Below are 27399 nucleotides of genomic sequence, written 5' to 3' on the forward strand. Positions count from 1 at the left end.
TCCATCTAAGCCCTCCTTGTCGAAGGTGAGATTTCCCTTTATGCTGCTCAGCTCTCACCTTTTGGATGCTCACTACCCCCAAGTACCTCTGTCCTTCGTTTTAGAGGACTCGGGAGTATCCTGGGCCCTCAGGCAGGAATGGGACGTCCAGAGGCACAGGCGTGAATTAACTAAAACCAGCGAACCGCAGGCAGCAGGCTGGTGAGCCTCCATGAAGGACGATGGAGGGCTGGTCTCCGCCCCTCCACTCCAGGCTGCCCCGTCCACTCTCCACTCGCTCCCAGGAGACCCTCCCCTTCCCCCTGCTTCCTCGGCTCTTGGCATATTTATCTCAGCTCTGGGAGCTACAAACTAGCTCTCTAAATCTGCATCTGAATCTTCCATCTGGCCCTGAGAACAGCGACTCCTGGTAGCCAAGTATTTGCAAACTTTGTTCCTGGTGTGAAGTGAGTGACTCAGGCCTGAGGGGCAGGGAAGAGAGGCCCCGAGTTAACAAGTGAAGGACTTTCAGGTGGGGGTGGGGTCGGAGAGCCGAGAGGGAAATTCACTGGCAAGTACTTTGAAATCTGATTCTAGAGCCTTCTGAACCTTCTAACAACTTGCCGGGCAGCTCCCAGGCAGGGAGAGAGGCCAGTCGGAAGGCTAGACCTGATGGGCTGGGCTGCAGGAAAGGTCCCGACTAGAACGAACGATGGACTCTCTGTGCGTGGACCCCGCTCCGCGTGTGTGCGCCTGAGTCAGGCACCTAATTTCCGTAGTTCAAGGACCCTTGGAGACTGGTTCTGCATGTTTGTGCAATTCATACATGCTATGTCAGTCCATTAACCTTTTTTAGCCCTTCAGGGTCATCTCGATTATATTCTTGTTCTGCCAAAGACGAGCCGTTCCACATAAATTTTGATTAATGGCGACAACTAGCCAAAGAAAGCAGATGTCTTTTGTAAACACTCCCAGGATCTATTTTATCTCCTGAATAGTCATCTGCTGAAGGAATGCTTCTAGGAAGGACCTGTTTGTAAGTGATTAGACAGTTAAGGAAGCTGTATAATTAAAGAGGAATGTGCGTTTGCTGTTCTTCTTGAAAGGTGTCTGGTTTCTCTCTTTAGCCTAAAGCTGGCAAGTTCCAACGTTCGTTTGGGGAAATCAAGAGTTGGTTAGCCTTGGCAGAGCCCACGCAAGCTGTCTCCCTCCTGTCTCCCTCCTGAACCAAAAAAGGAAGGATTTGCTGGAGCGACGCCAGGGTCAGTGGGAGACACGCCCCTCGTGCTTGTGTGCCTCCTGCAGAGATTTCCTGTCTCTTTGGTGGCAAATCTGCCCCTGCTTCTCTCACAGTCTCACCATCTGCATTGAGTCTGCGGGACAGGAAAATGTGAGGCAATAATCCATATATAATTAGCCCAGCCCACCCAGCCTTTCCTAACGTCTGTAACCATGACCCCTATAGCATACTCTTGGGAAACAGAAAACCATTGTAAGACTCTCAACGAAGCTATTTCACAAACTCTGGAAGGGAAGTTCTTGGAGCCGAGCACGGCGTTCAGGCTTTCAGGGCGAAACATCAAGCGGGGAGCAAGGGCACAGAAGAGCCGGTGTGCGGGACCGTCTTCTGGAGCAGCAGCCTGTGACTGGGCGTTTTTCTTAACCTAAAAGGCAGAAGATTCTTCCATGAGAGAGAGACTCTGTGGGCCTGGGGCGGGGAAGACGTGGCTCTTGCTGTTTCGCAAATGTTAATTGTGGACGGGACGCCAGCAGGACTGACTGAAACAGATCCGTCAGAAGAACGTATTTGCCAGTTAACGGGGCGTCCTCACCACCGCTCACAGGGTTTTACGACAGTGTCCTGGAGACCGGGAGGTGGCTCATGGATGAAGGTGGGCGAGGGGACGTCTCAGTGAGCCAGAAGCATCTGCAGCTGGGGTCCTAAAACTTTTGCTCTCGGGATTAAAAATCATTGAGGGCTGAAGTGATGTTTTTTTGTTTGTTTGTTTTGTTTTGTTTAAATGCGGGTTGCATCTTTGATATTTACCCTATGAAAATTAAAACTGAGAAATTAAAAGAAAAAAAAACCAGGAATATGGAAACCCTCAATCCATTAGCTGAGAGATGACATTATCACAGCTCAGGCAGCCTCTGAGCAGCACCGCCGTCCACGTGTGAATGAGTGGAAAAGGCGAAGCCATCTTAGTGCTGTTACAGAAAGAGCTTTGACTCCGTAGACACCTTGAAATAGCCTCAGGGGTCCTTGGACCGCACTCTGAGAACTGCCAATATAGAGAAATGTAAATGGCTCCTGGGTCCTGCTGGTTGTCACCGAAGAACTGAATTCTGCACGCAGGTGGACACTCAATGAATGCCTTTTAGTTTAAAATCTGTAGCCCAAAGACAGGGTTGCAGCACTATGTGGACAGGAGAGCATTCCTACGTAAAATTATGTCTTATCTACGGCCATGCCACCCTGAACACGCCCGATCTCATCTGATCTCAGAAGCTAAGCAGGGTTGGGCCTGGTTAGTCCTTGGATGGGAGACCACCTAGAAAGACCAGGTGCCGTAGGTGTTAAAAAAAAATTATGCCCTGCAGAGCAGCGAGAAGTTTACTTCTGCAAATTCTTAGTCTGCTTGTTTAATGTGCATTCAGCAAGTGGTTTGGTCTCTTATATTTAAAAATTATAACCACACCTATAGCATTTTTGAGCATTTAATACGTATGGAGCATATGAAAGTTCTCCATCAGGTGCTCTCAGGCACTTTATAGCCATTCATTATTATTCGTATTTTACAGATTAGGAAATTAAAGTTGAGGGGGGTTAAGATGGCCCAGCTAGAGTTTCAAGCCCAGGATGCCTTTTTGAAAGCCCAGATGCTTAACTGTAAAAGCACAGTACATCCCGTAAGGACCTCTGTGCATTTGATGGCCGGGCAAAGGCTCCCACATCCAGATCCACGTCGCTGGTCCATCTCTATTGCCCAGTCGAGTTTACGTCCTATAAGTGAGTGTCGTCACATGCTTGGTGTCATACCAGATCCTATGGAGGACACAAAAAAAGAATATTATGTGAGCACAAAAAACATACAAAATATAGTCCCTACCTGTGAGTTTATCAAAATAAATGCACAAAGATGGCAAGTTAACAAGTTAGTATATGGCAAGTGCCAAATGAGAGGAGTGTCCTTGGTATCAGAGCAGGGAGGCCACTGGGGCCAGAGGAGTCAATCGAGGCATCGTGGAGAAGGAGGCTTTTGTGCTGGGCTTAAAGGAAAGATAGTCAGCTTACAGAAAGACGGGAATGAAACTGGAGTCAGAAACTAGACTTCAGCTGGGGTCCCAATTCTGTCATCAATCCGATGTGTGAGCTCGAGTCCGTTACAGGTCGTCCTGGGTGCAGTGGGGACATCTCCAGGGGTGCTGATGCCAGCTCCAGGTCACCAGTCTCAACGCCAGACAGCTTGTTGTCCCTCTCCTCACTCATCCCCCATGTGCCTGTCCCCAGAGTCCTACCCCCCAATGTGGCAGGTCCCACCACAGCAGCACTACTCAGACGCAAAGTTCTGGCAGGCTCATAGTTTCTCAACTTTTCATAGTTTCCCAACTGAGTCGTTCTTCCTTTGAAATCCTCCTTTGAAATCTCACAGACCTGTATCTGACTCTGGAGGCCCCCCACTTCCTCTTCTACAGCCTTAGGCAGATTGCTAAAGCAATCTTGTGAACCGCACTTTGCTGGAGTAAAGCTGAGGATAATAATGCCTTATGGGGCTGTTGTGAAATTTAATGATTGTCAGTCATTAGGATACCTGGCACATTGTAGGTACTTGATAAATCAGGACGCGATTTATTATCAGTTTCTGGTATATTATACCTATTGACACAGTTGCAAGCAATACAAGTCATGAAATGTCACATTGGATTAATTTATTTCTTTGTTTCGAATTTCAAATCATCACAAAACTGGGTCATCGTGGAAGGATATAAAAAGAAGAAGAAAAAAAAATACTGCTAGCTGTGCTAAACCTCCCCAGGGGCAGAGAGGGGGAGACGAGGAAGAGAGAATGACAGAGTAAGTGGTTTAACTTTATAAGGTCCTCAGTGCTGTTTGATTTTAATAAATAACCACGAATCCCTATTTCTACCCTTTTGAGACTGGAGAACATTACTTATGAGGACTAGAACTATGCAGTATGTAATGATTTACTCAGAGGCAGAGCTGGAATTTTGACTCCAGTCCCACACTCCTCAAACTCGAGTTTCTGCATTGCTATTTTCCAGGAGAAAAAAAAAGAAGGGAGGGAGAGAGGGAGGGAAGGAGGGAGAGAGGGGAGCTGCTTTGTAAAAACCCTCACTGCATCGCTTTGACAGGCTAATAATTACTGTTGGTTTCTTTCCACTGAGTTTTTTCTTATGTGGGTTGGGAATCCCAAGCTAAAAGAAATGATAGTTTGCAGCTTTTTTTTTTTTTTAAATTATTGATGAGAGATGAAGGATCTTCATTTTCAATGGAAGAGGGGTGTCAAAGACTTGCATATACAATTAATGTGACTGAGACCCAGCGATGATTTGGGGAGGGGTTTTTGGCGATTATTTCAATATCACTAATGTTCAAGTTGGTTGAGCTTTGTGATTTACATGCCATGGTCACATTATCCCTTTTCGATTTCAGAACTATCCTTTAAATGAGGTTTTTACTCAGGGTGCCTTTAGCTGAAATAACAGATGACCCAATTCAGAGTTAATGCGGAGAAGTTGGAATTTTTTTTTTTTAGCTCACATGAAAAGGAGTCTAGAGAAAGGCTTCTCCCTGCCATCCACATTGTCAAATTTTTGCTAAGGCTCTTAGGACGGCTGTTAGTGGTAATTGGGCCTTTAAGGTTTCTTGTCCATGCCTGGGATGGAGAGAGACTAGCTTTGTACGGCAGCATTTTCTTAAGGATGCTGATCTCCCAGAAGCCTCCATTAATGCTCTCCTCATGTCTCATTGGCACAGACGCGCTTAGATACGCCCACTTCTGAACTGATATGGCTCAGGGGACAGACATCTTGAGTTGGCTATCAGCTGGGATGGCAGAGGTTGGTAGACAATAGCCCTTGGACCAAATCTGGCTGACTGCCTGTTTTTGTGAATAGAGTTTTACTGGGACGTAGCCATGCTCGTTTGCTTATGTATATTTACAGCAGCTTTCATGAGCCAATAGTAGAGTTAAATAGTCGTGATAGAGACTGTGTGATCTACAAAGCCTGAAATATTTACTATCTGGTTCTTGATAGAAAGTTGATTGACCCTATTCTAGATGAAGAAAGTGTGGTTGAGGTTAAATGATCTGTCCAAAATCAAAGAGCTGACAAGAGGCAGAGACTAGATTCTATCTCGGATGCCCGAAGCTCTTCCCTACCAGCTCCACAGGGAGAACTTCTTGGGACAGGCTTGCATTTTTTTGTGATGTGTGCCAACGCAGCCTTTTATACACAGCAATACTGATATAGGCCTGCTGAAATAAATATGTCTACAATTACTAATTCATTTCTTAGGAGCAACGAGTTTATGTGCTACACACACACACACACACATATATATATATAGACAAATAGGATGGGGCATGGGAAAACTGAGGAGATATTTACAATTCATCATAAGTTTGGCATCCCACTTAAAAACATAGGCAAACGCCCGCTGAGATAGGATTAAAATTTTTCAAAAACCGTAGGGATAAAAGTAAGGATTTTCAAAAACATAAGTACTCCTAGTTGAAATGTGTACTGATTCATGTTACTTCGCTGAGTTTTACTCACAGAAAATTAGCTTTAAAAAAGAAGGCAAAAATAGTGAAACGAATGCATCTAGTCTTCACAAGGAAGACACACACGTGGTGTTGTTTCCCCTTTATTGTGGCTTCGATAGCCCCTCCCCCTTCCCTTCTGACTTTCTGTAGTCGCCAGTCTCCCAGGTGGCCCCCAGTCACACTCACCTTGTGGCATTTGTGCTTTTGTATAGTTCCCTCCCCCATTATCTAAGGGGCGGGCTGTGCGACCGACGGAATACAGTCAACGTGATGGTGCACAACTCTAAAGCTTTGTCACAGAAGGTGTTGCAGCTCCACCTGGTTCCCTGACTTGCTTGCTCTGTGGGAAACCCAGTCATCAAGCTCTGAGGACACCCAAGCAGCCCTGTGGAGAAGATCCCACAGAGAGGATCTGAGACTCCCCCACCATCAGCCCCCCTAGCTTGCTAGCCACGTGAGTGAGCACCTCGAAAGTAGGGCAAGACTCTGTCCAAAAAAACCTTTAGATGATGGCGACCTTGGCTCGCATCTAATTGCCACCTCTGAGGGACTCTGAGCCAGGACTGCCTTGCCGATGTATGGAAAGTATATGAGACCACAAATCCTTATCGCTATTTTCAGTTGTCTGGTTTTGGGGTAATTTGTTCAGCTGCAATAGATGACTAATAAATATTTTTTCATACTAGGTCACAGAGCTTGCATTCTAGGTGGACTTTCCCTTTTTCAGTGGATGGCATCACTGAATACGCGGTCACCCTACCAGAAAGCTGCGAGTCACCCTAATCCCTCTCCGTCCAATCTCCACAACGAGCCCGGGGTTCTGATGACTGCTTCTCGCTGTCCTCTGTCCCCACTCCCGTCCCGCTTGAACTGCCATCCCCCTCACCTGGTCCATCAGTTTCCTGGGGCCGCTGTCACAAAGTGCCACAAATGGGGTGGCTCGGAGCAAGTGGAATTCTTTGGGCACAGTTCTGGAGGCTGGAAGTCCTACGTCAAGGTGGAGCAGGGCCACGGGCCCTCTGAAGGCTCTAGGGGAGGGTCTGTCCCAGGCCTTTCTTTAGCTCCTGGCGGTTCTTTATTTCGTGGAAGCGTCACTCCAGTCTCCACATGTCCTTCTTCCTGAGTGCGTGTCTGCCTCTCCACACGATGTTCTTTTGATAAGGTGTTTGTTTAAACAGAGACAACAGGCCCCAAATGGAGTCACTTATGCAAAGCCACACATCACTGAATTGAGACTTACTACCTAACTTAATTACAGTTTCAGCCTCTCCCAGGAATGGGATCTTAAACCAGTCAGTCTGGAATCGCCTGGTTGGCACTAGTGAGGTCATCTGCCTGATAGACCCCCGACTCCCTAAAGGAAGGTGGCGTTGCCACAACTGGTCCACTGTTTACTAGTGTGACTCCCTCGCCCTGCCCCTTTTTAACTATAAAGGTCTTTCATCTTGCCGAGCTCCTCGGAGCTCTTTTCTCTGCTAGATGGGATGCCGCCCGATTCGTAAATCGCTGAATAAAGCCAATAAGATTTGTTCAGTTGAATTTTGTTTTATAACAAAGGACACCTGTCATATTGGATTAGGGACCAATCCTACACCAGAATGACCCCATTTTAACTAATTACATCTGCAACAACTCTGTTTACAAATAAGGTCATATTGTGAGGTACTGGAGGTTGGGACTTGAACATCTTTTTGTGTGTGTGTGTGGGGGGGTGCACAGTTCAGCCCATGCCACTTGGGTCTTTCAGTAAGCCTCCCTGCCTCGGGTAATCGATCCCCGACATGTCCCCGACACCTGCCCTTCACAGGGCGGTCAGTGTGATCCGCCTCAAGTGAAAATTGGATCACGTCGCCGCTCAGCTAACAATCCTCCTGAGTTTCCCTTCTCAGTTAGCAAAGCACAAAGTTTCTCAAAACCTGCCCATGCATCCCTCTCCAACGTTCTCGGCCCCCCACCCCGCCCCTGCCCTCACCCCCACGCCCACTCTCCCTGTGTTCTGGCTGCATCTGCTCAAACCGCCTCCTTCGAGAACCCTTCCGATCCCCCCAGACTGAGTCAGACCGAGGAGATTCTTTCTCTTTTAGTTCTCTGTGGGTAAGTCCCACCTCCTCATCACACTGAGTCCGAAATCGTTCATTTCCTCATCTCTCCTCTTAAATCTGTGAGTCCCCTGAGGCAGGGACTGTGCCTTTTTGCACCCCTAGTGCCAAGTATTGTATCAATTAAAAAACAAGTGCTCGGTACGCGTTGTGGAATTCACTTTACTGTCTTCTCTTGGGTTTACGCCTTCTGTGGAGAGTGAGTAGAGAAGAGGAAGACAGTGGTCCCACGTCACCTCGTTCCGGTCACAGGTTTGCAGAGAGCTCGCTCGGTGGAGTCCTGCTGATACAGAGCGAAGGGTTTGGGTTCGCTCACGAGCTCCGCGCTCTCCTCGTGGAGGTCGTTACAGACTAAGGAGAGCCCTGTACTTATCCTGAGTCAGACAATCGTTTGTTTAGAAGGACCCTGCCTACGCTCCCACCTTCTCATTCACAGGAGGCTGTCTCGATTACTAGCAGAACTTAAATGTCTCTCATCACCCTGAGGACCTTTCTTTCCAACCACCAGCCTAAAAATGACATTCTTGCTGCCTCCGACTCTACTGCCACCACTCGTTTTCACGTGTGCTTCTCACCCCTGAGCCCCACACTCGAGGGGGACTTCGTGGGGACTTCCTTTTCCCTCCCAGGCCCTGGGACTCTCCCGTTGTCTTTCCTGTCGCTGCTCCTCTTCTGGCTTGTTTTCTCTTCCTCATAAATGTGTTGCTCCCCTAGAGTGGCAAATTGCATTTCCCCAAGATGGCCACATGGTGACCCCTCCCTCCCCATTTCATATTCTCTCCTTACATGGTGACAGCACTCTCCCATGGAGAGCTGAGACCTCGAATCTGGGGCTGCCGACTGCCTGATAAATAGCCCACACCCAAACTGGTGTTGGGTGACTTCTGAGCTGAGTCCACCTCTGGCCCTCGTCACTCTCTATGTCTCTGCTCGGAGCCCAAATACCATGTTCGGTGGAATTCAGGACACACGTGGAGGCCACAAGCAGACATTCCAGCTGAGGTCTCAGCTGATAGCCAGCACCAGCCATCAGCACGGAAGTGAACGAGAGCTCAGGTGACTCCAGTCCTGAACCTTCGCATACTCCAGCAGGGGGCCAGAAGTCGTGGAGCAGAAGGGCCCCACCCTCCTGGGCCTGCAGAGACTTGTGAGAATTAGTAAGTTAGGATTGTTATTTTAAGACACTAAACTTGAGGGTAGTTTACCACACTCCAATAGGTCACTACTAATCCCTTTTCGCTTTTGTTCTCTCTCCCCGGGTGATTTCACCTGCTTCGCTGATGTCCAGGTGTCCCTCCCAACACCAGCTCTCCTGTCGTTGCAAGTGCGCCCCCCATAATCACTTCTAGTTCTGACTCCTTGTCCCTGTTCAGTGCCGTGCCACCAGCTGCCTTCCGGGCACCTCCTTCTGGACATTTCTCAGATTTCCTATTGCACAGAAAGACACTTAGCATCTTCCTCCTCAAACTCATTTCTCTTCTTTTGTTCCCTCTTTCTGTTCTTGGCAGCACCAATATTCCCATCTAGAAACTCCATTTATCATGGATGCTTTCTGTCCTAGCTAACTACTTGTTAAGTGTTGCATTGGGTCAGCTGCAAGTAACACAAAAGCCAACAAAACATGGCGTAGTAGTTTGAAGATAGAAATGGAGGAAGTTTAATATAAAGACTTATTAACATGACAAAAGAGCCAACTTTTTTCATGTACCTAGTGCTGAGGAACAGGACCCAAGGAAGGCTAGCTAGCTTGGAGCAGTGTGATTCAGCTCATGGAACAGCAGAGAAGTTCTCCAGGTGGCCGGGCTGGAGCTGGTCTACAGTTACAGTAGGTCACCCTCTGGCATACAGGTGGGGAGCAGTTAGGTGATCAGCCACCAGTGGTGTGGGTGTCCCTCCAGAGTGTGTTCTACTCAGAAAGTGTAACATCCTGCTCACTTTAAAGAACCACTTTAAAGAATTCCTTCAACACAGAGCACATACTGAAGGGTACATTCAGAGCTGAGAGATAATACGTTATTGAGTAGCATGCACGGCATAAGCAGATGTATTTACCTTGTCACAAGGCAAATGATCAGATACTGGCCAGTCCTAGGGTTCTGGTGAAGTGGCCAACAATGTCGCTGAAGATCCCGATGTTATCTTTCTCCCAGTGCTGGCCCCATCTTCCCTCAGTTACAAAGGGCTACAGCACCTGCAAGTGCCTTATGCAGACAGTACCACATTCACACACAAAAAGGAGGGGGCCCCTTTCTCCTTTGCATTGCTATTCATTAGAGAGACAAACATTTTGCAGAAGGCCCCAGGAGACTTCCCATCAATTTCCATGGTCAAGATCGGGTCCTCTGGTTGTAAGAATGGTTGGGATGCAAGGGTCTCACACCTTAAGCCTCTTTATTGAGAAGTGGGCTTTGCCAGCCAAGAAAGGAATGCCTGCAGGAAGGCAGCCGGCCACACCTGCCTCATGTCTATCCCTACCCCCTCCATTCTCCCAGCCACCCTCCAGGGAGTCGCTAGGCCTGAGTACAACTTTTGGCCAGGTGTTATGTAGTTCTTGGGGAAAGACAGAAGGCTTTCTGCTGTCTCTTTTGTCACCTCGATTCTGATACTTTTATTAAAGCAGCTTCCAGTCCATCCTGCAACCAGATGGATAACTGAGACCATCTCTCTCTCAGGCTCCACGTCTCTCAATGAGGAGGGATTCTGAGTTAAAATTATGGGCTTTCGTACCAGATCATACAATTCACATCGAAGTTCTGTCTCTTACTAATTGCATGACCTTGGATGGTGTTTAATTTCTTTATAACTAAATTTCTCATCTTTGAAATAAGGATAATAGAAGTACCTGTCTCATAGGTCTGCTACAATGAGTAAAGATATAATACAGAATGGCTTTTGACATATAGTTCGTCTTCAATAAGTATTGTTTTGCCAGTTGTTATTGTTCTTCACTTTATATCCAATTAAATCTAAATTTCTTAAATGACCATTTAAGATCCTGTAGTAGCTGAGTCCAATAAAGTTGTCCCAAACTTATCTTAAAATGGACTATTGTCCCTATTAAGCCATGAACTATATGAGGGAAGGGTTATATTTTATAAGGCTAGGATTTAGTATAATCTTTGGTCCAAGCAGTTTCTCTCTGGTCACATATGGTTTTCACGCAAGCAAAAAGGCCTGTTCATTACACAGCTTCTGTCTGTTTCTCCATGTGCCTTGTGTCTACAGTGTCCTTTATATCACCCCAGTCCTTCCGGGCTCGACTCAAAAGCAGTCTTTTCCATGATGGGGTCTCTTCCCCAACTCTAACTGGAAAAATGTCAAACCTCCAGAAAAGTGGAAAGAGCAGGACAAGAGCACTGTGACGGTGACGTTTAGCGCTTGTTAATATTTTTGCCATCTGCTGTCTGTCTGTACAGCGTCCTTTCTTTTTCTCTTGAAAGTTGTGAACATCAAGACACTTTACATTCAGCATGTGTCACCTAAGGAACAAGGTCATCGTCCTACATAACCACAATATCATTATTTCATCCAAAAATGTTAACACCGATTTGACGATACTATTTACTATAAAGTTAGTTTATTGTTTTTTCCTGGGCAAACAGATCATTTATCACTGTAGGAATTAAGAAATGCCCCAAAGAAATGGCAATGTGTCTTGAGGGTCTTTTAGTAGAATTATATTCTTTTGTGGGTGTTCAGAAAAGTTTCTGGAATTTCGTTGTCCCTTTCTGCCTGAGAGCTCTCTGAGCAGTCACTTTAACAGCTGGTGGTCTGTGTTTTGAAGGGGCATCCAGTGGCTTTACCTACAGCCACTACTGCTCCAGACACCAAGCAGGAACATTCGCAGCAGCAGCATCTGTCTGTCTTTGGTCTGCCATCCGAGCTTGAGTTTCCAAAGTCAGGCCAAGTGTCAGGTGCAAGAAGATTGAGCCTTCACAATGGGGTACCGGTTGGAGCACCTGGATGACAAGCCTGGATCTGTCCCTTTGGCTACGAGGTGTGCTTGCTCGTATTCTGCGGCAGCCGCAACAAAATATCGCTTTGTTAAAACAGAAATTCACTGTCTCACAGTTCTGGAGGCTAGAAGTCCAAAATCAAGGTGTCAGGAGGGCCGTGGCCTCTCTGAGGTCTCTAGGGGAATAGTTTACTCCTTTCTCCTGGTAGCTCGTGTTGCTGGCAATCCCTGGCTTTCCTTGACTTGCAGATGCCACCCCTCCATTCTCTTGTGGCCGTCTTCTTCCCATCTGTCTCTATGTCTCGATTCCATTTCTTATAAGGACACCAGTTATATTGAACTGAGCCCACCATACTCTATTATAATCTAATGTTAACTAATTACAACTGCAACGACCCTATTTCCAAGTAAGGTCACATTTTGAAGTGATGGGGATTAGGACTTCAACATATCTTTGACCATAATTCAACCCATAACATGAGGTCCTGGGCTAACACTTCTGAGCTTCCGTTTTCTTGAAGGTTTGCTGGAAATTTTAAATGAAATACAAGAGAGTTATGCCCTATAATACTTGGCTTTAGAGTTTCTAATATATGATTTTTATCCAAGTTTTTCTAATTATCCTCAGTGTCCTGTGTACCTTCTTCTTCCTTTACTTGGACCGAGGCTCCACTTAAGAGTCATACATCGCATTTTGTCTCTACTCCCCTTTAACTCAGGAGTGTTTCTCAAACCTTCGTGTGTGTGAGAACCTCCTGGAGAGCTCGTGAAAACAGCTCTCTCGGGTCCGTCTCCAAAGGTTTTGACTCGATAGGCCAGAGTGGAGCCCGTGAACTGTCGTTTCTAACAAGCTGGCAGGCAGGTCATGTCAAAACTGCTGGCCCAAGGACCACGCTTTTGTGAACCACTGATCTAGAAAGGAGGTTGGTAAACTTTTTCTGTAGCGGGCCAGGTGGTGGAATACTTTGCCCTTTGCTGGCTGTGCTGCAACTCCTCAATTTTGCCATTGTAGTCAAAAGCAGTCATACAGACAATATGTAAACAAGTGGGTGTGGCTGTATTCCAATGACACTTGATTTACAAAATAGCTGCCTGGCCAGAGCTGGCCTTCAGCCTGTTGTTTGCTAGCCTGATCTAGAAATAGTACTCCTGTTTTTTTTTGGGGGGGGGCGGGGAGGAGGGAAGTTTCCTTCAGAGGATTCACATTTTGGAATTGTCCAGTTCGGTTTTCTTATAGAACGTTTCACAATCTGGATTTGATTGTCTCGTTCTGATTAGATTTAGGTTATATCCTGGCAAGAATACCACAAAAGTGACATTTTGTACTATAGGGAAAAACTGTGAAAGACTTCGAAGTGGACCAAAAATATTATTGGGTAACGTCAGTATGTATGGAGAAATTAAATTTGTTTTTCTCCTGTTAATTTGTTTTATGGCAATTTAATTATTAGACCAGCCGAATAACCTATAAGGATAGAGGGAAATTTTTCTGCCTGGACAAATCGTTTCTCCATGGTCTACAGTTAGACACCTGAGCACTCTATTCCAGCCACTACAACTTCCCTTTTTTGGCTTGTTTTACTCTTCGGTGGTACAGCATAGTGGCTAAACCATAGGCTCTGGGATTGTCTGGCTTGGGCTCAAACCCTGGCTTTTGCACTTACTAGCTTCACGACCTGCAAGTCGTTTAATCTCTTTCTGCACCTTGATAGTTTATCTGTAAATGGTGAAATAAAGACACCTCTCTTATAGGATTGCCTTAGGATTAAATGAGCTAAGCGAAAGCACCAGAATGTTACCTGGCACACAATTACCCGCTCAATAAATGTTAACTATTATTGAATCACGATTATTTGTATGTGTTTGAATCCGAGGTTTGCCACATCCCACAGTGTCTTTGGGTAAGTAACTTAACAGGTCTGTGCCTCCGGTTCCTCACCTGTAACAAGGTTCCCACCTCGTAGGTTTCCGATTCAAGCAGTCTGGAACAGAGTAGGCACTTAAAAAAGGTGAGCTGTTATCATCGTGATTGTTCTGTATATTTTATTTGCTTTAAGACAAGATAAGTCGAGTTCAAGTCTTTTCAGGGTCATCCTTTTACTTTCACTGTGCCTAGCTCAGAGACATTCCCACGGTGTGGGTTCACCAAACTACTTGAATAGAGGAATTAATAAAGCTTCGTTGAGTGGCACTCGCTTGAGTTACACTTTTGCGTCCTTTAAGGATCACGTTGCTATATTTGTGCCTCCTTCCTCTTGTGGGAAGCTCATGCCTGCGAAATAACATTCCCACAGCAGGTTGTGAGAGGAGCTGCTGGGCGAAGGTTGGAAAGCCCCGAGCAGGGCTCCGCGATGTGGCTCCGCCGGGCAGGATCCAAAGCAACACAGCCGGGTGATGGCATTTACCGCTGTGCCCTTGGGTCCAAGCCCTCGTATGCCCCCCCTCCCTGTCTGTCCGTCGGGGTGGGAAACGGTCACTTGAAGTTGGGAAGCGCCCACGTGGCGACGCAGAATATCCGCTGGGAGAAACTGAGGCCGGGGCCGGGTCCCGGCGGCGGGCACCGGCCTCCGCCCGCACCTGCGCGGCTTCCTGACCCGCGCGTGTGGCGCTCACGTGACCGGTCCTGGGCGGAGCCGGGAGGGCGGGGATCACCTGAACAAGGCCGTCACGTGAGCGGGGCGGGGCGGGGGCGGGGCCAGGCGGCGCTCACGTGACGCGGTTCCGGGGCCGCCGCTGCAGCCGCCGCCGAGCCCAGCCGAGCCGCGCGCCCTTCGGGCTCCCGCTCCGCTCCCGCTCCTCTCGCGCCCCTGTCCACCTCCGCCCTGGCGGCGCAAGCATGTCCCGGGCGCGGCCCCTGGCAGCCGCGCGCCGCTAGCCCCGTGCCCGCCGCGCAGCCCGGGCCCGGCGCGATGGGGGCCGCCGCCGGCCGGAGCGCCCACCTGGGGCCCGCGCCCGCCGGCCGCCCGCCGCGCTCCCTGCTCCTGCTGCAGCTGCTGCTGCTCGTCTGGGCCCCGGGGGCCGCGCGGGCCCAGGGCGCCGAGTTCCCCGAGCTGTGCAGGTGGGTGGCCCGCCCGGGCGCAGGCTTCGCTCGCGGTGCCCCGGGCGCGCACTGGGGCTGGGTTGAGGGCGGAGGCGCTCCGGGGAGGGGCTGGGCTCCCCGAGTCGCTTCTAGTCCAGGCTTGGGTCTCCCCGTCCCCGAGGGAGAGTTGCCCGCGTGGTGGTGAAGGGAGAGAGGCCGAGGGAGGGGTCGTGCGGGCGGGGGCTCGGGGGTCGCGGCGTCCTGGCGCTGGCCCGGGGGGCCACTGCTTGGCCACTTGTGGCTGTCACTAAGTCTGGGGCTGCTTTGTGTGCGAGCGGCAGGCTGCCGCGACCCGTCCTGGTGACACACTGCGGGCACCCTCACGCCCGGCGCCTGCCCTCTCACAGCGGAGCGCCAGCGAAAGTTGGAGGACGCAGGAACTACAGCTTTGCTTTGTTCCCACTCCACGTTTCCTCAAAGTTCCACCAGCGGGGCTTGGAGAGGCCCCTTAGTGTGGAAAGGCTCACCCGCACCAATGGCCTTGGAGTTGGGGTTTTGGTTTTACTGGCTGATTGATTTTCTCCATGTGGGTTTTCCATTTTTCTCTTTAAGTAGCCTTTCTGTAGAAGGTGACTTCTTTTTTTTTTTTTTTTTTTTTTGGTGGGGGACTCGGGGATGGCCATCCTCTGTTGGCTTTCAAGACTTCACCCTTCACTTCTCCGAGCCTAACTTCCTGTCTGGTTGCTCACATGATGTCATTGTCTCGTGTGGATTATTCTAGTGGAGTCTTTTGCTCTGGGAACCGTGATTGTATAATCGCTAATCCCATCGAGGACTCTTAGTGTCCTGTGATGGCCGGGAGTGCCAGGGCTGGGGAGCTGTTAGTGCTGACAATTTCCTGACCAACCCTCTCTGGACTGTTTAGGATGATGGAAAATCCAGCTTTTATTTATTTTTTAAACTTTTGTAGAAAGGAAGCAGGATGAAAAGTTCAGTAAGACTAGTGAACAGTCCACGATTCCCCCGGCACTGGCAAGTACTCAGAACGAAGCCAAGTTGAGCCCACTTTGAGCCGAACTTTGAGTTTGTGGGGGAGTTTATGGGGTTCCTATTCTTCCCTTGTATCAGAGATGGTCTCATTAGCACTCCCAGGTTCAGAAAATATTATCTGAAGGAGAGTGAGGCTGAGCTCACAATAGACACTCTTTGGAAAGACACATATTCTTTCTTTTTCCTTTTTTGGAAGGGAGAGGGCGGCGGGAGTGAGAGTTTTACAGCACCGAAGTTTATAGGCTAGTTAGCTGCTCGATGATACAAAGTTACTCAAGTAATGTGCATGACACAGAAAAGGGCGGCAACTTATACAACAAGGTCGGGTTGCAGCTGACATTGAAGGAGGAAGTTTTGGAATAATAGCCGCTGTGACCAACCTTATCTCTAAGAAATGAATCCAGCTGGGCTAGTGGTGTTGCAGTCTCGGTCTCGTTACAAATTGGAATTTATTTCTTAGGGGTTAAGGTTAAAGTTGGCCACATGGGCAGACCCATACTTTGTAACTAATGCAGAAGGAGCCCTTGCTTTTGCATTAGGTTAGTCATCACAGCCTCTAACCTGCGATGAGTACAAGTAACCTCATTTCCAGGTGGAACATGGCCTCTCCGTTTAGTAGAAAATGGCCTTTGTGTCTTTAATACTTCTCCCTGTGTTCTTTGTGGCTATAACTTAGCGAATGCTAGCATGCTCTGCAGAGTGATATGCATGGTTAGTATGATGAATGTGCCCTGTGTGTCTGAGAATATCTTTAAAGTTGTTGCGATAACTTTTTCTTAGGACAGCAAACCGTCCGAGTCAGTTCAGAGGGTTTGCCCACATTTTTCCCCCTTGTCTGTTACTGCTCTGCGATTTCACATTGAGACCTCTTGAGAGCCATGTTAACAACGCAATACCTGCCAAGTGAAGTTCTTCCTATCCGTACCTGTTTTAAATGGATACCTTGGCCTGAATACTTGTTAAACCTTTTTCTGGGGGAGTCGTAGTCAAAAATCTGTGTACTTTTTGAGACAACATTGGATAAAAGTTCCTTAACTCTGGCACACATTTGAAGAATGGGAATGTGAGCCGATCATTTTTTAGATCCAGTATGAAAAGTTCTACAAAATATCACCAAAGCAGGATGTGTTTAGCTGCCTTTTTATACCATCCCTGGGCGTCCATTTGGCTGAAATGTAAGCAACTCACCCAGGTCTCCACTGAGTATGAAAAGTAGACTTTACAAGTGGTCCGTTTGTTTGTGCAGCTAGTCTACGGCGGTAGTTCTCAGTGGACACAGGCTCACACTCCAAATGTTTATATATTGCTTGGTTGTAATGCAGAACGCATTTTTCCATCGAAATTGCCTCATTCATTGTGGTTTGGTGCCCACGGCAGTCCCCAGGAGGCCGTCATCCAAGCCACAGGTTTGCACTGTCCAGATTTAACGAGAGCCCGAAGAGTAAATTCTCGCCTCTCAATAATGGAGTTGGGTTTCCGGGGACACAGCCTCTCCTTTAGAACCCGAGAGGGACTTTTCATCTGTCCCTTAGCACCAGCAGGAGAGAAGTCCAGGCCCGCTTCAGGGTGCCTGCAGTGCACCTCGTGGGGCCCTCGAGGGGGGCAGAGCTTCTGGGTGAGCTGTGGCCCCAACCAGTTCTGGGCAGGCAGTCGGGAGGGACTATTTCAGCAGCATCTTGAACTGCGTTCATGCACGAGGCAAGAACAGCCTCTGCTAGTTGTGCACGGAAAAGCAGGGACGACGCAGGCAGGTCTCCCAAAGTGCGTCTGGCTCTACGTGGCACTTACTTAAAGCGCTGTTCTTTGGAGCAGCTCAGTCATGTTTTCTAAGCGTCAAGAGGCTTACTGAACCGGGGAGCCCCGTGCTGCGGAAGAAGTCGGTGATTCTTAGTCACAGCTATTTCTTGGGAGGCCGTGTGCTGGCTTCTGAGGCCAGTGCGACCAGCTGTGGGACTGGCATGTATACAGGTCCTGAGGCCAAAGAAGTGAAAGGAATGTCTGAGGGTCAGTGGGGCCGGACCAGCGGGGGTGAGAGGATGGTGGGCAGAGGTCAGGCCACGCAGAGTCACCAAAAGTGACCAGTGCTCTCGCTTGTCATTAGGCTTACTCATTACTGAGTGATTTACACTTTCTAAAATGCTATCTAACGTATATAATAGGTGAGTTTTTACCCTTTATTTAGATGTTAACATCCTTAACAAGTAAGATCATAACAGTTTGTACTAGTTACAAAATAATGCATTGGGCCAACTTGATTTAAGTAGTTAAGTACTTTAAAATTTATTCAGAACGACTTTCCCCCCAGTCGTTTGGGTGTAAATCCTGAAAGTTTTTATTATATCGAGGACAAGACAATAATGAAGGTGGCTGGAGCTGAAGTTGGTTTAGTTGCTGTCTTTAGGAGATTTTTTTTTCCCTGCGATTTTTCCAAAGGAACAGTGCTTTTATGCTTAATTTGGGCCACATGTTAAACCTGGACCGCATTTATTTGTGAGTACATTTCTTGCAGTAATAAATATGTAGAAGTCCAAGATCGTTAATTATCAGTACCTTAGACCTCATGCATTAATTCTGAGAACAGCCTCTAGGCAATGCATTCCTGATTGGGCTTCGTATCGTTTATCAGTGTTTGGGAGAGGGACTTTAAAAAGATGGGGTCGTAATGGAATTTCCTCACAATCATCCCAAACCAAAGTTTTCTAGTGTAAATTGATAAATTTTCTCACTGAGGGGGAAGATACCAAAAAAACGGAGACATTGTTCAAAATTATAGCTTCTTGTCGTGAAAAACAGGTACGATGTACTATATGCTTTTGCCTAAAAACTTGTAAAACTACTTTTTAACATTATTTAAAATTGTTTTGCTGGGAGAGCAAGCAAGATGAGTGATTTTTCAGAATGTCATTAAATGATACTGTTGAATGTGACTTGATTTCGGGGGAGTGCACTGCAGGAGAGCAATTACTGCCCCGTGTCTGCAGCTACTTTGCTTCGTAGTTGGATGAAACGTGATGTTGGCGATTATAGATTTGTACTTGGCATGAATGAGGGAGAAGTACTTGATGATCTTCTAGATGTTTGGTTTATTTGTGAGGGAAGGAAAGAAATTCTCATTTAGAAGAGAAAATCAGCAAATTATGGCCTATGTAGTTTTTGTATGGTCCATGAGGTAAGAACGGTTTTGCATTTTTTAGTGGTTGAAAGGAAATAAAAGAAGAGTGATATTTTATGCTATATGAAGATGATATGAAATTGAAATCTCAGTGTCTCCATAAATAGATTTTTATTGGCAAAACACACACACACGTATACACACACACACACACACACACACACGCATGCACAAGATGGGGTTGAGAAAAATAAGATGGTTTCACCTTTATTTGGATTTTGGCATATAAAACTGTATTGTGCTGGGCAGAGAGAATTCAACAGTGCTAGTGGCAGAAAGTATTTCATTACTTTGCAGGTACTGCCCTCCCCCGCACCCCTCCCTTTCTATTGTCCCAGGAACAGAGATTTCCTGGCCACTGGTCCTGGGTGGTCTGAGAGGAGGTGGAAGACGTGAGATTGGGTATGGTCATGGGTCCTTTGTGTTTTCCTCACGGTCGACTCATGACTGGTGAGAGACAGAGGCCCGAGTTTATGCTGCTAGTGTCACTCTGAATCCTCACAAGGTGACACAGGATTCATTTATTTTCCAAATAGTTCTTAAGTATTTCTTAAGCAGAGAGGAAAAGTGGGAGGGGACAGAGCTGGAGCGGAGACACCACAAACGGAATGTCACATTGGGATCCCAGAAGACCAAGCTGGCCACGACTGGTCTCCCTAGGGAGGCAGTGGCCATGGACACCCTCCTCCCCTTATTTTTATGAATTTTCAGTAATGTGTTACCTTAGTTTTGATTTTTTTCTTTGATCCAAGAATAAAGCTGTTGTGAATGTTTGTGTACAAGAGTTTGTGTGGACTCACGCATTCTTTTCTTTCTTGGGCAGATACTAGGACGATGAGTGAGTGTTTAGCTTTATGGGAGATGCCAAACTGTAGCCACAGGTGGTTGTCCGCCTTGCATTCCCATCAGCAGTCTGAGCGCTCCGGTGGCTCTACATCCCCAGCCCCGGCTCCTTAATTTTCGCCATTCTAGTGGGTTCGCCGTGGTATCTCTGCGTGATTTTAATTTTCCTACCCTGTTGAGTCATGATGTTGAGTTTCCTTTTCTTGTCTTTACGGGGATGCCTGATGATGTGGAACATTTAAAACAGTCTTTTGCCCCTCGTTCTTTAAAAATTTTTTGTGGCATCGTCTTACTGAGTTTAAGAATTCTTTCTGTATTCTGGGTACAGGTCCTTTCCTAGCTATGTGTAATAAGTGTTGTGAATATTTTTGCCCAGGCTTTGGTATGCCTTTTCATTTTCTTAACATTTCCTTTGAAGAACAGATATTTAAAAATTTTGATAAACTTCAACTTATCTTTTAATTTTTTAGAAGAGATTTGTGCTTTTTGTGGCCTAAGAAATCTTAGCCTTACTCCAAGGTGTCTTAACCTCAGCGCTATTGACATTTGAGCTGGATAATTCTTTGTCGTGCGACTGTCCTATGCATTGCTGTCCTGTGCATTGTGGGGTGTTAAGCAGCACCCGCCCCAACTCACCCTAGTTGTAACAAACAAAAATATCTTCACACATTTTAAATGACTCCTGGGGGCAAAATTTCCCCAGCTGAGGACGACTTGTCTACGATCAAACAGATTTTCTCCTATGATTATTTCTATAAGTTTTATAGATCACCTTTTTAAGTTAATTTTTATGTATAATGTGAGGAAAGTGAGTTTATTTTCTATTAATACATCCAGTTCTATGTATTAATATTTTATGTAGGATGCTTGCAGCTCTTTTCAAATGAGATCGGGCTGTAATTTTCCCTGTTGTGCTATTGTTGAGTTTAGTATGGAGCATATGATCGCTTTGTGGAGAAAGCTGGGTAGCATTTAGCATTTTATAGGCCGCGGAACAGTTTTTGTATAGGATCGACATGTTCTCTTTCTTATGTTTTGGTAGAACTCACCAGTAAAACCGTCAGGGCCTTGTGCTTTCGTGGAGGTGGAGTGCAGTGGCGGAGTTTGGATTACGGTTTCAATTTTATCTACTGTATTGAGGTTTTCTACTGCTTTTTGTGCCAATATTAGTAATCTCTATTTGCATAGAAAATCGTCATTTTAATGTGTACATACATGAATATATAGCATGCAACTTTTGAAAATACTGTTTGTATATGTAGGTAGGTAAAAAAAAAAATTCCCGATATTTGTGTATTTTTTTCCCTTACTCATATTTACTAAAGATTTACATTTTTTTAGTCTTTTCAAAAGAATTAGCATTTTTATTTTAGTCGCCATCTATATCACCCATTTATTTTTGATTTTATTAATTTTGCTGTCTATTACTAACTTCTTCAGTTTTCTTTTTCTAGTTTGACTTAAAAGCTGAGATGTTTTATTTTAAATCATTTTACATAATGAAAAAATGAATTTAAAGCTGTATGTTTCTTTGTCCTGAGGACCATAGGTTTCGATACATAGTTTTTGATCTTTCCTGTCTAAATATTTTCTTCTCGGACTCCAAATTTCTAATTATTTCAACTTCCTGGACTCGCTACTTTTTTAGAATCTTTGGATCCTCCCACCCCCATCATGACCAGTAAATGTGGTAGAATTTATTGACACTTCCCCTGTGGCCTAGCACCTACTCAAATCGTGTTCTGTGTCTTTGGAAAAAATGCTCTCTGTTTGGTCAGAGTCTCACCAGTTGTGCTTTTCAGCTTTTCTTTCTCCTGACTTGCTCTCTGCCCGGCTTGATTTGTCTTTTATACTTTGTATCTGGCTGCCGATTTGGTTCGGGCTCCAGAAAATGCCTCGTAGCCCACCTCTCAGCTTCACAGTTCTCGTTCATAAACTCTTCCGCCTTTCTGTTCTGGTTTTTTTTTTTGTTTTTTTTTATTTCATCAATTTTTATGCAACAATTGATGTATAGTCACAGCTGCCTGCTCTTTGTTCACGGATGCCTCTCGGAAGACACCGTAAACTTTGCTCTGGTTGCTTTCTTCGTTCTTGTTCCCTGGGCCCCGTTCCTTTGTTGGAATTTGTCATCTCGTTTTTATGGTGCTGGTCCCCTTGTGGCCACTGGTGATTCCCGAGTGTCCTCCTTGCACACTGGCTCCTTTTGGACATTCGTTGCCTCTCTGTGTGCAGCTGTGCAGAGGGGGGCTGGAAGCTGTTGTTGGAGCTTGGCTATAAATTGTGTTCGGGGAGGCTGTGGGGGATGGGCAGGGCGTTCCTCTGGCTGGCGTGTCTCTGGCTGGCCTTCTAGTCTTAGGTGCTTTTCCGCCCTCCCAAGCACGACCCCCGGCCTGTTCCTGCCAGGAGACAGCTGCGCAGCCCCTGTCCATGGCGACTGGCCGAGTGCAGCGTGTTCTTCCTGCAGCTGGAAGCCACACTGTCGAGTTGGCCGTGGCGGCTCACTTTTCCCTGGATCTCAGTTCCCACCTCAGGAGAGGTGGGTGTGGAGGGGAGTCGCTGTCTTGGTTTTGAATCCAGACTCTTCCCTTCTCGAGTTGTGAGGCCTCAGGGAGCCTCCGAGGTCTTAAGTTCCTTAGGGTGTCACGTCATGTGTTTAGGGCGGATGTGAGAATGAGAATATTCTTAGGTGGCTGGCCCATCCTCAGTGTTCGTAAGGGGTGGGGGTGGCAGTGATCGCTTTCCCTCTAAGTCGGGGTTGCTGCATTAGATCAGCGATGTTTCAGGCTCCGTTACTGTGTACCCCAGGTTCCCATTAGTGCCTTGGGGCGTCTGCCTTCACCAGACAGCGTTTTCTCGTCTGCTGTGTGCGTTGGCGCTCCACGAAGGAATCCTTTGGAGAAAGCAGCTTTTCCATTCTTTAAAAAAAGTTTTAAAACCACTGGACTATGTGATTCTTGGGGTCCATTTTGCATCCAGAGTTCTGTGGTTCTGAGGTATGCGTCCTTCAGGATTCCTTCACTTGCAAGTAGCAGAAAGCCCAACTCAAGTTCTCTTAAACGAGGAGGAGCTTGAGGACAGGGGCTGTGGGCTTTGGGCGGGTGCCAGGCGCCATATGTCAGGGCCGCCCGAACCCCTTCCCGCAGCTCTCTTGGCTTTGTCCTCCTTCCTGTCGCTGCTGCAGCACTTCTGCGGGCCAGGAAGTCCCAGCTGGCTTCTGCATGGGCTTCGGCGGTCAGAAGGGGCTCCTGTCCCCTCTCACACCTCACCGGGCCTCCTCGGAAGGAGTTGCGGGGCGTCTGTCGTAGGCAGAACAGGGAGTGCGAGCCAATGGGATGGGCGTGAAAGCCCCTCGCCAACCCCGCTTTCCTGTGTTACTTAAATGGCTGCTGCCGGCTCGTTTTTTGAGGTGCCCCGAGCAGCACGTCGAGTGCCTGTTTGTGTTTGTGTCAGGCAGCGCAGGGCAGGTTGGCGAGAACCCCCCTCACGAGGGAGGTCCCAGGCCCTCGGTCCTCGAGAGCCTGAAACTTGCCCCTCAGATCGGCTGGTGCCCTTTGCTGGGATTTTCCTTTTTCTTTTGTGTGCTGAGGTCCCTGGGGTGGGGAGCCCTCCTCCAGAAACACGAGGAAGCCAGCTTCCTCAGGGCCAGGAAGCAGATTCCTACAAGTATTTCTGTTCGTAGGGGCGAGGAGAGTTAGAAGAAGTCAGGTCAGGGAAGCATCGATCTCAGTTTTGTTTTAGGGCACCGAGGGACCCAGGAAAGAGCAAGAAGTGTAGACAAGTGAAGAGTAGCTTTTGGAATTCGGTTGCCAGGGAGTGGCCTGCAAGGAAAGTTCAGGGCCGTCTCTCAGCTCTGATGATGCAGGTGTTCTTCACACACGTGTGTGAGGTGGAGGGCAGGGCGGGCGTCCGTGGACCACCGGATTTTGATTGTCCGTGAAATTAGTTTGTTGCCTTTATCTCCCTTCTAAAACCAGTTGTACGTTTTCAAATGCTGTCTTGTATCGAAAACAAAAACTTCCCCCATGCTCTCTGCTCTCGGCCCCTGGCCTGGAAACAGAAACCCAAACCACAGGCATGGAAGCGCCTAAGAAGGGGGTTCCTAGAAGTGACAAGGGTGTGTTTCCACTGAGTCACCTCACCCTCAGGTCCCTCGGAGGCTCCACCCCCTGCTCTGCTGTAGAGTCGATACCACAAAGGGGGAAGCCAGCTGGGCTCGCTCTCCTGTCTGTCAAAGTCGGCCCTTAGAGGAGGCAGTGGGAGTGCGTGGCGTTGGTTGACATTCCGAGGCAGGAGGAGGGGCGGGCTCCTCTGAATGGGGTCCATGATCCCAAGGCCTTTCTGTATGATGACATTTGGGCAGAGGCCATGAGGGAGTGGGGGAGTGAACCGTGGGGTGCTCTGCAGGGAGCGTGGCCGACGGGGTTGGGGAATGGCAAAGGGCCGTTGTGGCCCGGGCAGCGTGGGTGTCTGAGAGGATGGAGGGGAGGACCAGGGAGGAGGCAGAGGATGGATGGGCCCTTGTGATGGCTCTGACTCTTGTTCTGGAGGTGGGACCCTGGGAGGCTTTTCAGCAGAGTGACATAGGGTGAAGGTGGCCCAAGGGGGAAGCTGAGAGTTTTTGTAGATCAGGTAAGAAATTATAATCGGTTGGACCAGGGTCATAGCAATGGGTGTGGTGAAAAGTGGTCTGATTCTGGATACTTCGAAGGTGGAGCTGATAGGATTCGCTGATGATGAGTTATGGGATATGAGGAGAGAAAGAAGAGGAAGGTTTTTGGTTGGTGCACTTGGAAGAACAGAGTCGTCCCTTTCAGAGATCGCGAGGGCTGTGGGACAAGCGCGTCGGGGGGGACGCGAGGGCGTTTGGCTTGGCCGTGACCATGTTGCAGAGCCTGCGGGACAGCCGAGTGGTGGGAGGTCAGTTTCCTCAGTGAACTTGGAGGCACGGTCTCTGCTGAGGGTAGCAACTTAGTAAACGTTTGCTGCTTCTCTTCAAGTTACGTTTAAGCTGGTGAGTGATAGTGTTCGCAGATGGCCCCGTAAGAGTGTGGGACACACAGTTGCTCAGTGCATGTTCCTCTTGTTCTTAAAAGTGTTTAAGGAATCGGTGAGATAATGCTGTTATTTTTAGATGAACGTCTACAGGTGATGTCTGACCGGCCACCACAGGGCTGTGTGCTGTGTCCTTTTCCCAGCTGGGTGTTGAGTGTCACGGGCCTCGCAAGCCAGTCTGACATTTGACCCCGGCACATTCAAAGCAGACTCTTCTCTTGGTCACCCCATCCGCCTGGTGACCAGCACCTGCGAGTGGCCTCATCAGCATCATGAACAAACCCGCTGAGCTGACTGCCCGGAAGTTAGGAAGGTGGACCTTCCCTTGTAGTTCTGAAGGAAGGACGCTGTGTCTCGGAGGGGTTTCTGTCACCAGCGTGACAGCTGACTAGGGGACTGGGCAAGAAACTTTGAATTCTCTGCAGTGGGCTGGGTTGACTTTCAAGGAAGTGGAGACATCCATGTAATTAAGGGGGTTTAGCCTATAATCCAACCCTCTTTATGCATACGAGGGACAAAGTATGAGAACATCCAGATAATTACTCTGATTTAAAAAAAATCCTCAGAGCAGGGTTTGGAGCTGAGAGGCAGGCCTGCGTCCCGGTACCAGAGTTGAGATGCAGCTGGCAGAGCGATGGGTGGACAGGCCATCCTCTTGGTGGCTTTACGTCGTGGTGGGCACTTTGCACACCTTGCACGCCCGTGCAACCGCTTCGCTTCAGAAAGCGCACGTCCTGCCCTTTCTCCCCTGCTCCTCTGCCCGCAGTCTTAGATTCAGCAGCTCTCTTCTGGTGGCAGCTGGTGGCTGCATGGTACAGGCTCTCGGGGTAGGCCCAAAGTGGTTGGCCTGGCCTGAGAGATCCCAGGAGGCTCCTGGTGTGTGTGTGTGTGTGCGTGTGTGTGTGTGTGTGTGTGTGTGTGTGAGGACACAATAATACACACACACACACTGATTTGGCACACACAGAGACGGAGACAGAGACAGACCTGAGCCCCTGAGGCTGCTGGAGGCTGTGTGTGTGTGAGTGTCTGTGAGTGTGAGAGAGAGACACACACATACACACACAGACACGGAGACAGAGACAGAACTGAGCCCCCGAGGCTGCTGAGGTCAAGGCACTGCAGGTGGTGTGTGAGTGTCTGTGAGTGTGTGTGAGCAAAAGAGTGTGAGTAGAGAGAGAGAGAGGCAGTGAGAGAGTGTGAGTGTGAGTGTGTGCGTGTGTGTGAGTGAGTGAGAGCCAGAGGTAGAGAGACACACACACACATACACACACAGAGACGGAGACAGAGACAGACCTGAGCCCTCGAGGCTGCTGGAGGCTGTGAGTGTGTGAGTGTGAGTGTGAGTGTGTGTGTATGTGTCCTGAGTCTCCGCTGGTCTCTGTTTTGAGCTCCATCAGCTTCGTGGAGATGGCCCAAGACGAGGGCCTGGCCCCTTCCTCTCTCTTTCCTCGCCAGTGCTTTGCCAGTGTCATGTGACATTCCTTTAGGAGGCCCCAAACCAACTTTTTTTGTTAACTTGAGTTTTGGGAGTCTGAATCCTTCTGTTGATGGCAGATGAAAGCGTTTGATCAGAGTCTTTCAAAAACTCTGTGCCCCCAGTCTGTTTTCCTCACAGCGAACTAGCGGGTGGCTCAGTTCGTAGACCAGGAAGATGGGGCTCGGAGGGATGGAGCGTGACCCACACGGCTGGTCAGGGCGGGGCAGGAGTCGAGGCCGGGACTGTGGGCTCTTCCTCCTGCTGCCATGCTCCTGTCAGAGGGACGCTCCCCTCCCTCGGTTCCACATGACCTCTGCTAGTGCTCACCACGCTGGTCGCGAGGCTTTGCCGGCCCCCGTTTCCCGCCCCCGGCGCCCCGGGTTCTGGTGCTGACTTAGCACCTTGCTTCCAGCCGGATCCCTCTCTAGCCAACTGGCTTTCTGCTGCTAGACCTCGTGGAACTACCACGGAAAAACAGAGTGTGTCTGGCACGTCCTCGCCCTATTTTTTTTTGCAGGCCCCATATCTTTATCCACAGCTTTGTGGGTTTGTTAGAATAGGAAGTGAAGTACTTCCTATACAAGCTTTGGCCATGCTGCGTCAAACCCGTGTGTCCTCTGGCCTGCAGGTCGGGGTGCGGGCACGCCGGATCAGCTAGATCTCTCTCTCTCTCACGGTCAGCCACGGAGCGCTGCTGGACAGCAGTGGCGACATCCTGCTGCAAGTGTCCATTTTGGGAACTCTGCTTCTTCCCGCGTCCTCCGTGCTGCCTGCTCCCTTCCCTCCCCCCGCTCCCCACCCCCCGCCCCACCCTTCTTAGTTTAGGAGACTGTTCCAGATTTTTGAAGGTTACTGGGCTGGATGTATGAGCTGAGAAGCTCTCTGATCATGATAAAGGGCAGTAGTGAGCCAAACGATTTCCTGAATATTCTGTTAGAGGACTTGGATGCAGGCCAAA

General features: G+C 48.4%; 1 protein-coding gene, 1 long non-coding RNA gene and 1 other non-coding gene across 3 annotated transcripts in view; 2 read left to right on the plus strand and 1 right to left on the minus strand.

Moving 5' to 3' along the window:
• Positions 1 to 305: 305 nt before the first annotated feature.
• On the minus strand, positions 306 to 4016 carry LOC120617500 (uncharacterized). Its single transcript, XR_005656926.1, has 3 exons — positions 3275 to 4016; positions 2898 to 3025; positions 306 to 1643 (listed from the first exon to the last, which is right to left on the minus strand). It is a non-coding gene; the product is annotated as an uncharacterized LOC120617500 (long non-coding RNA).
• LOC120618347 (5S ribosomal RNA) lies at positions 2438 to 2556 on the plus strand. The gene has a single exon (XR_005657226.1). It is a non-coding gene; the product is annotated as a 5S ribosomal RNA (ribosomal RNA).
• Positions 4017 to 14561: 10545 nt separating the features above from the next.
• The window catches only part of IGF2R (insulin like growth factor 2 receptor), a 108146-nt gene continuing 95308 nt past the window's right edge, over positions 14562 to 27399 (plus strand). Inside the window, 1 exon segment of the mRNA XM_039881137.1 lies at positions 14562 to 14883. Within this exon segment, the coding sequence (XP_039737071.1) occupies positions 14735 to 14883 (149 nt within the window). The 5' untranslated portion in view covers positions 14562 to 14734.

Source organism: Pteropus medius, unplaced genomic scaffold, assembly GCF_902729225.1.
Source record: "Pteropus medius unplaced genomic scaffold, Ma_sr-lr_union100, whole genome shotgun sequence".
NCBI lineage: Eukaryota > Metazoa > Chordata > Mammalia > Chiroptera > Pteropodidae > Pteropus > Pteropus medius.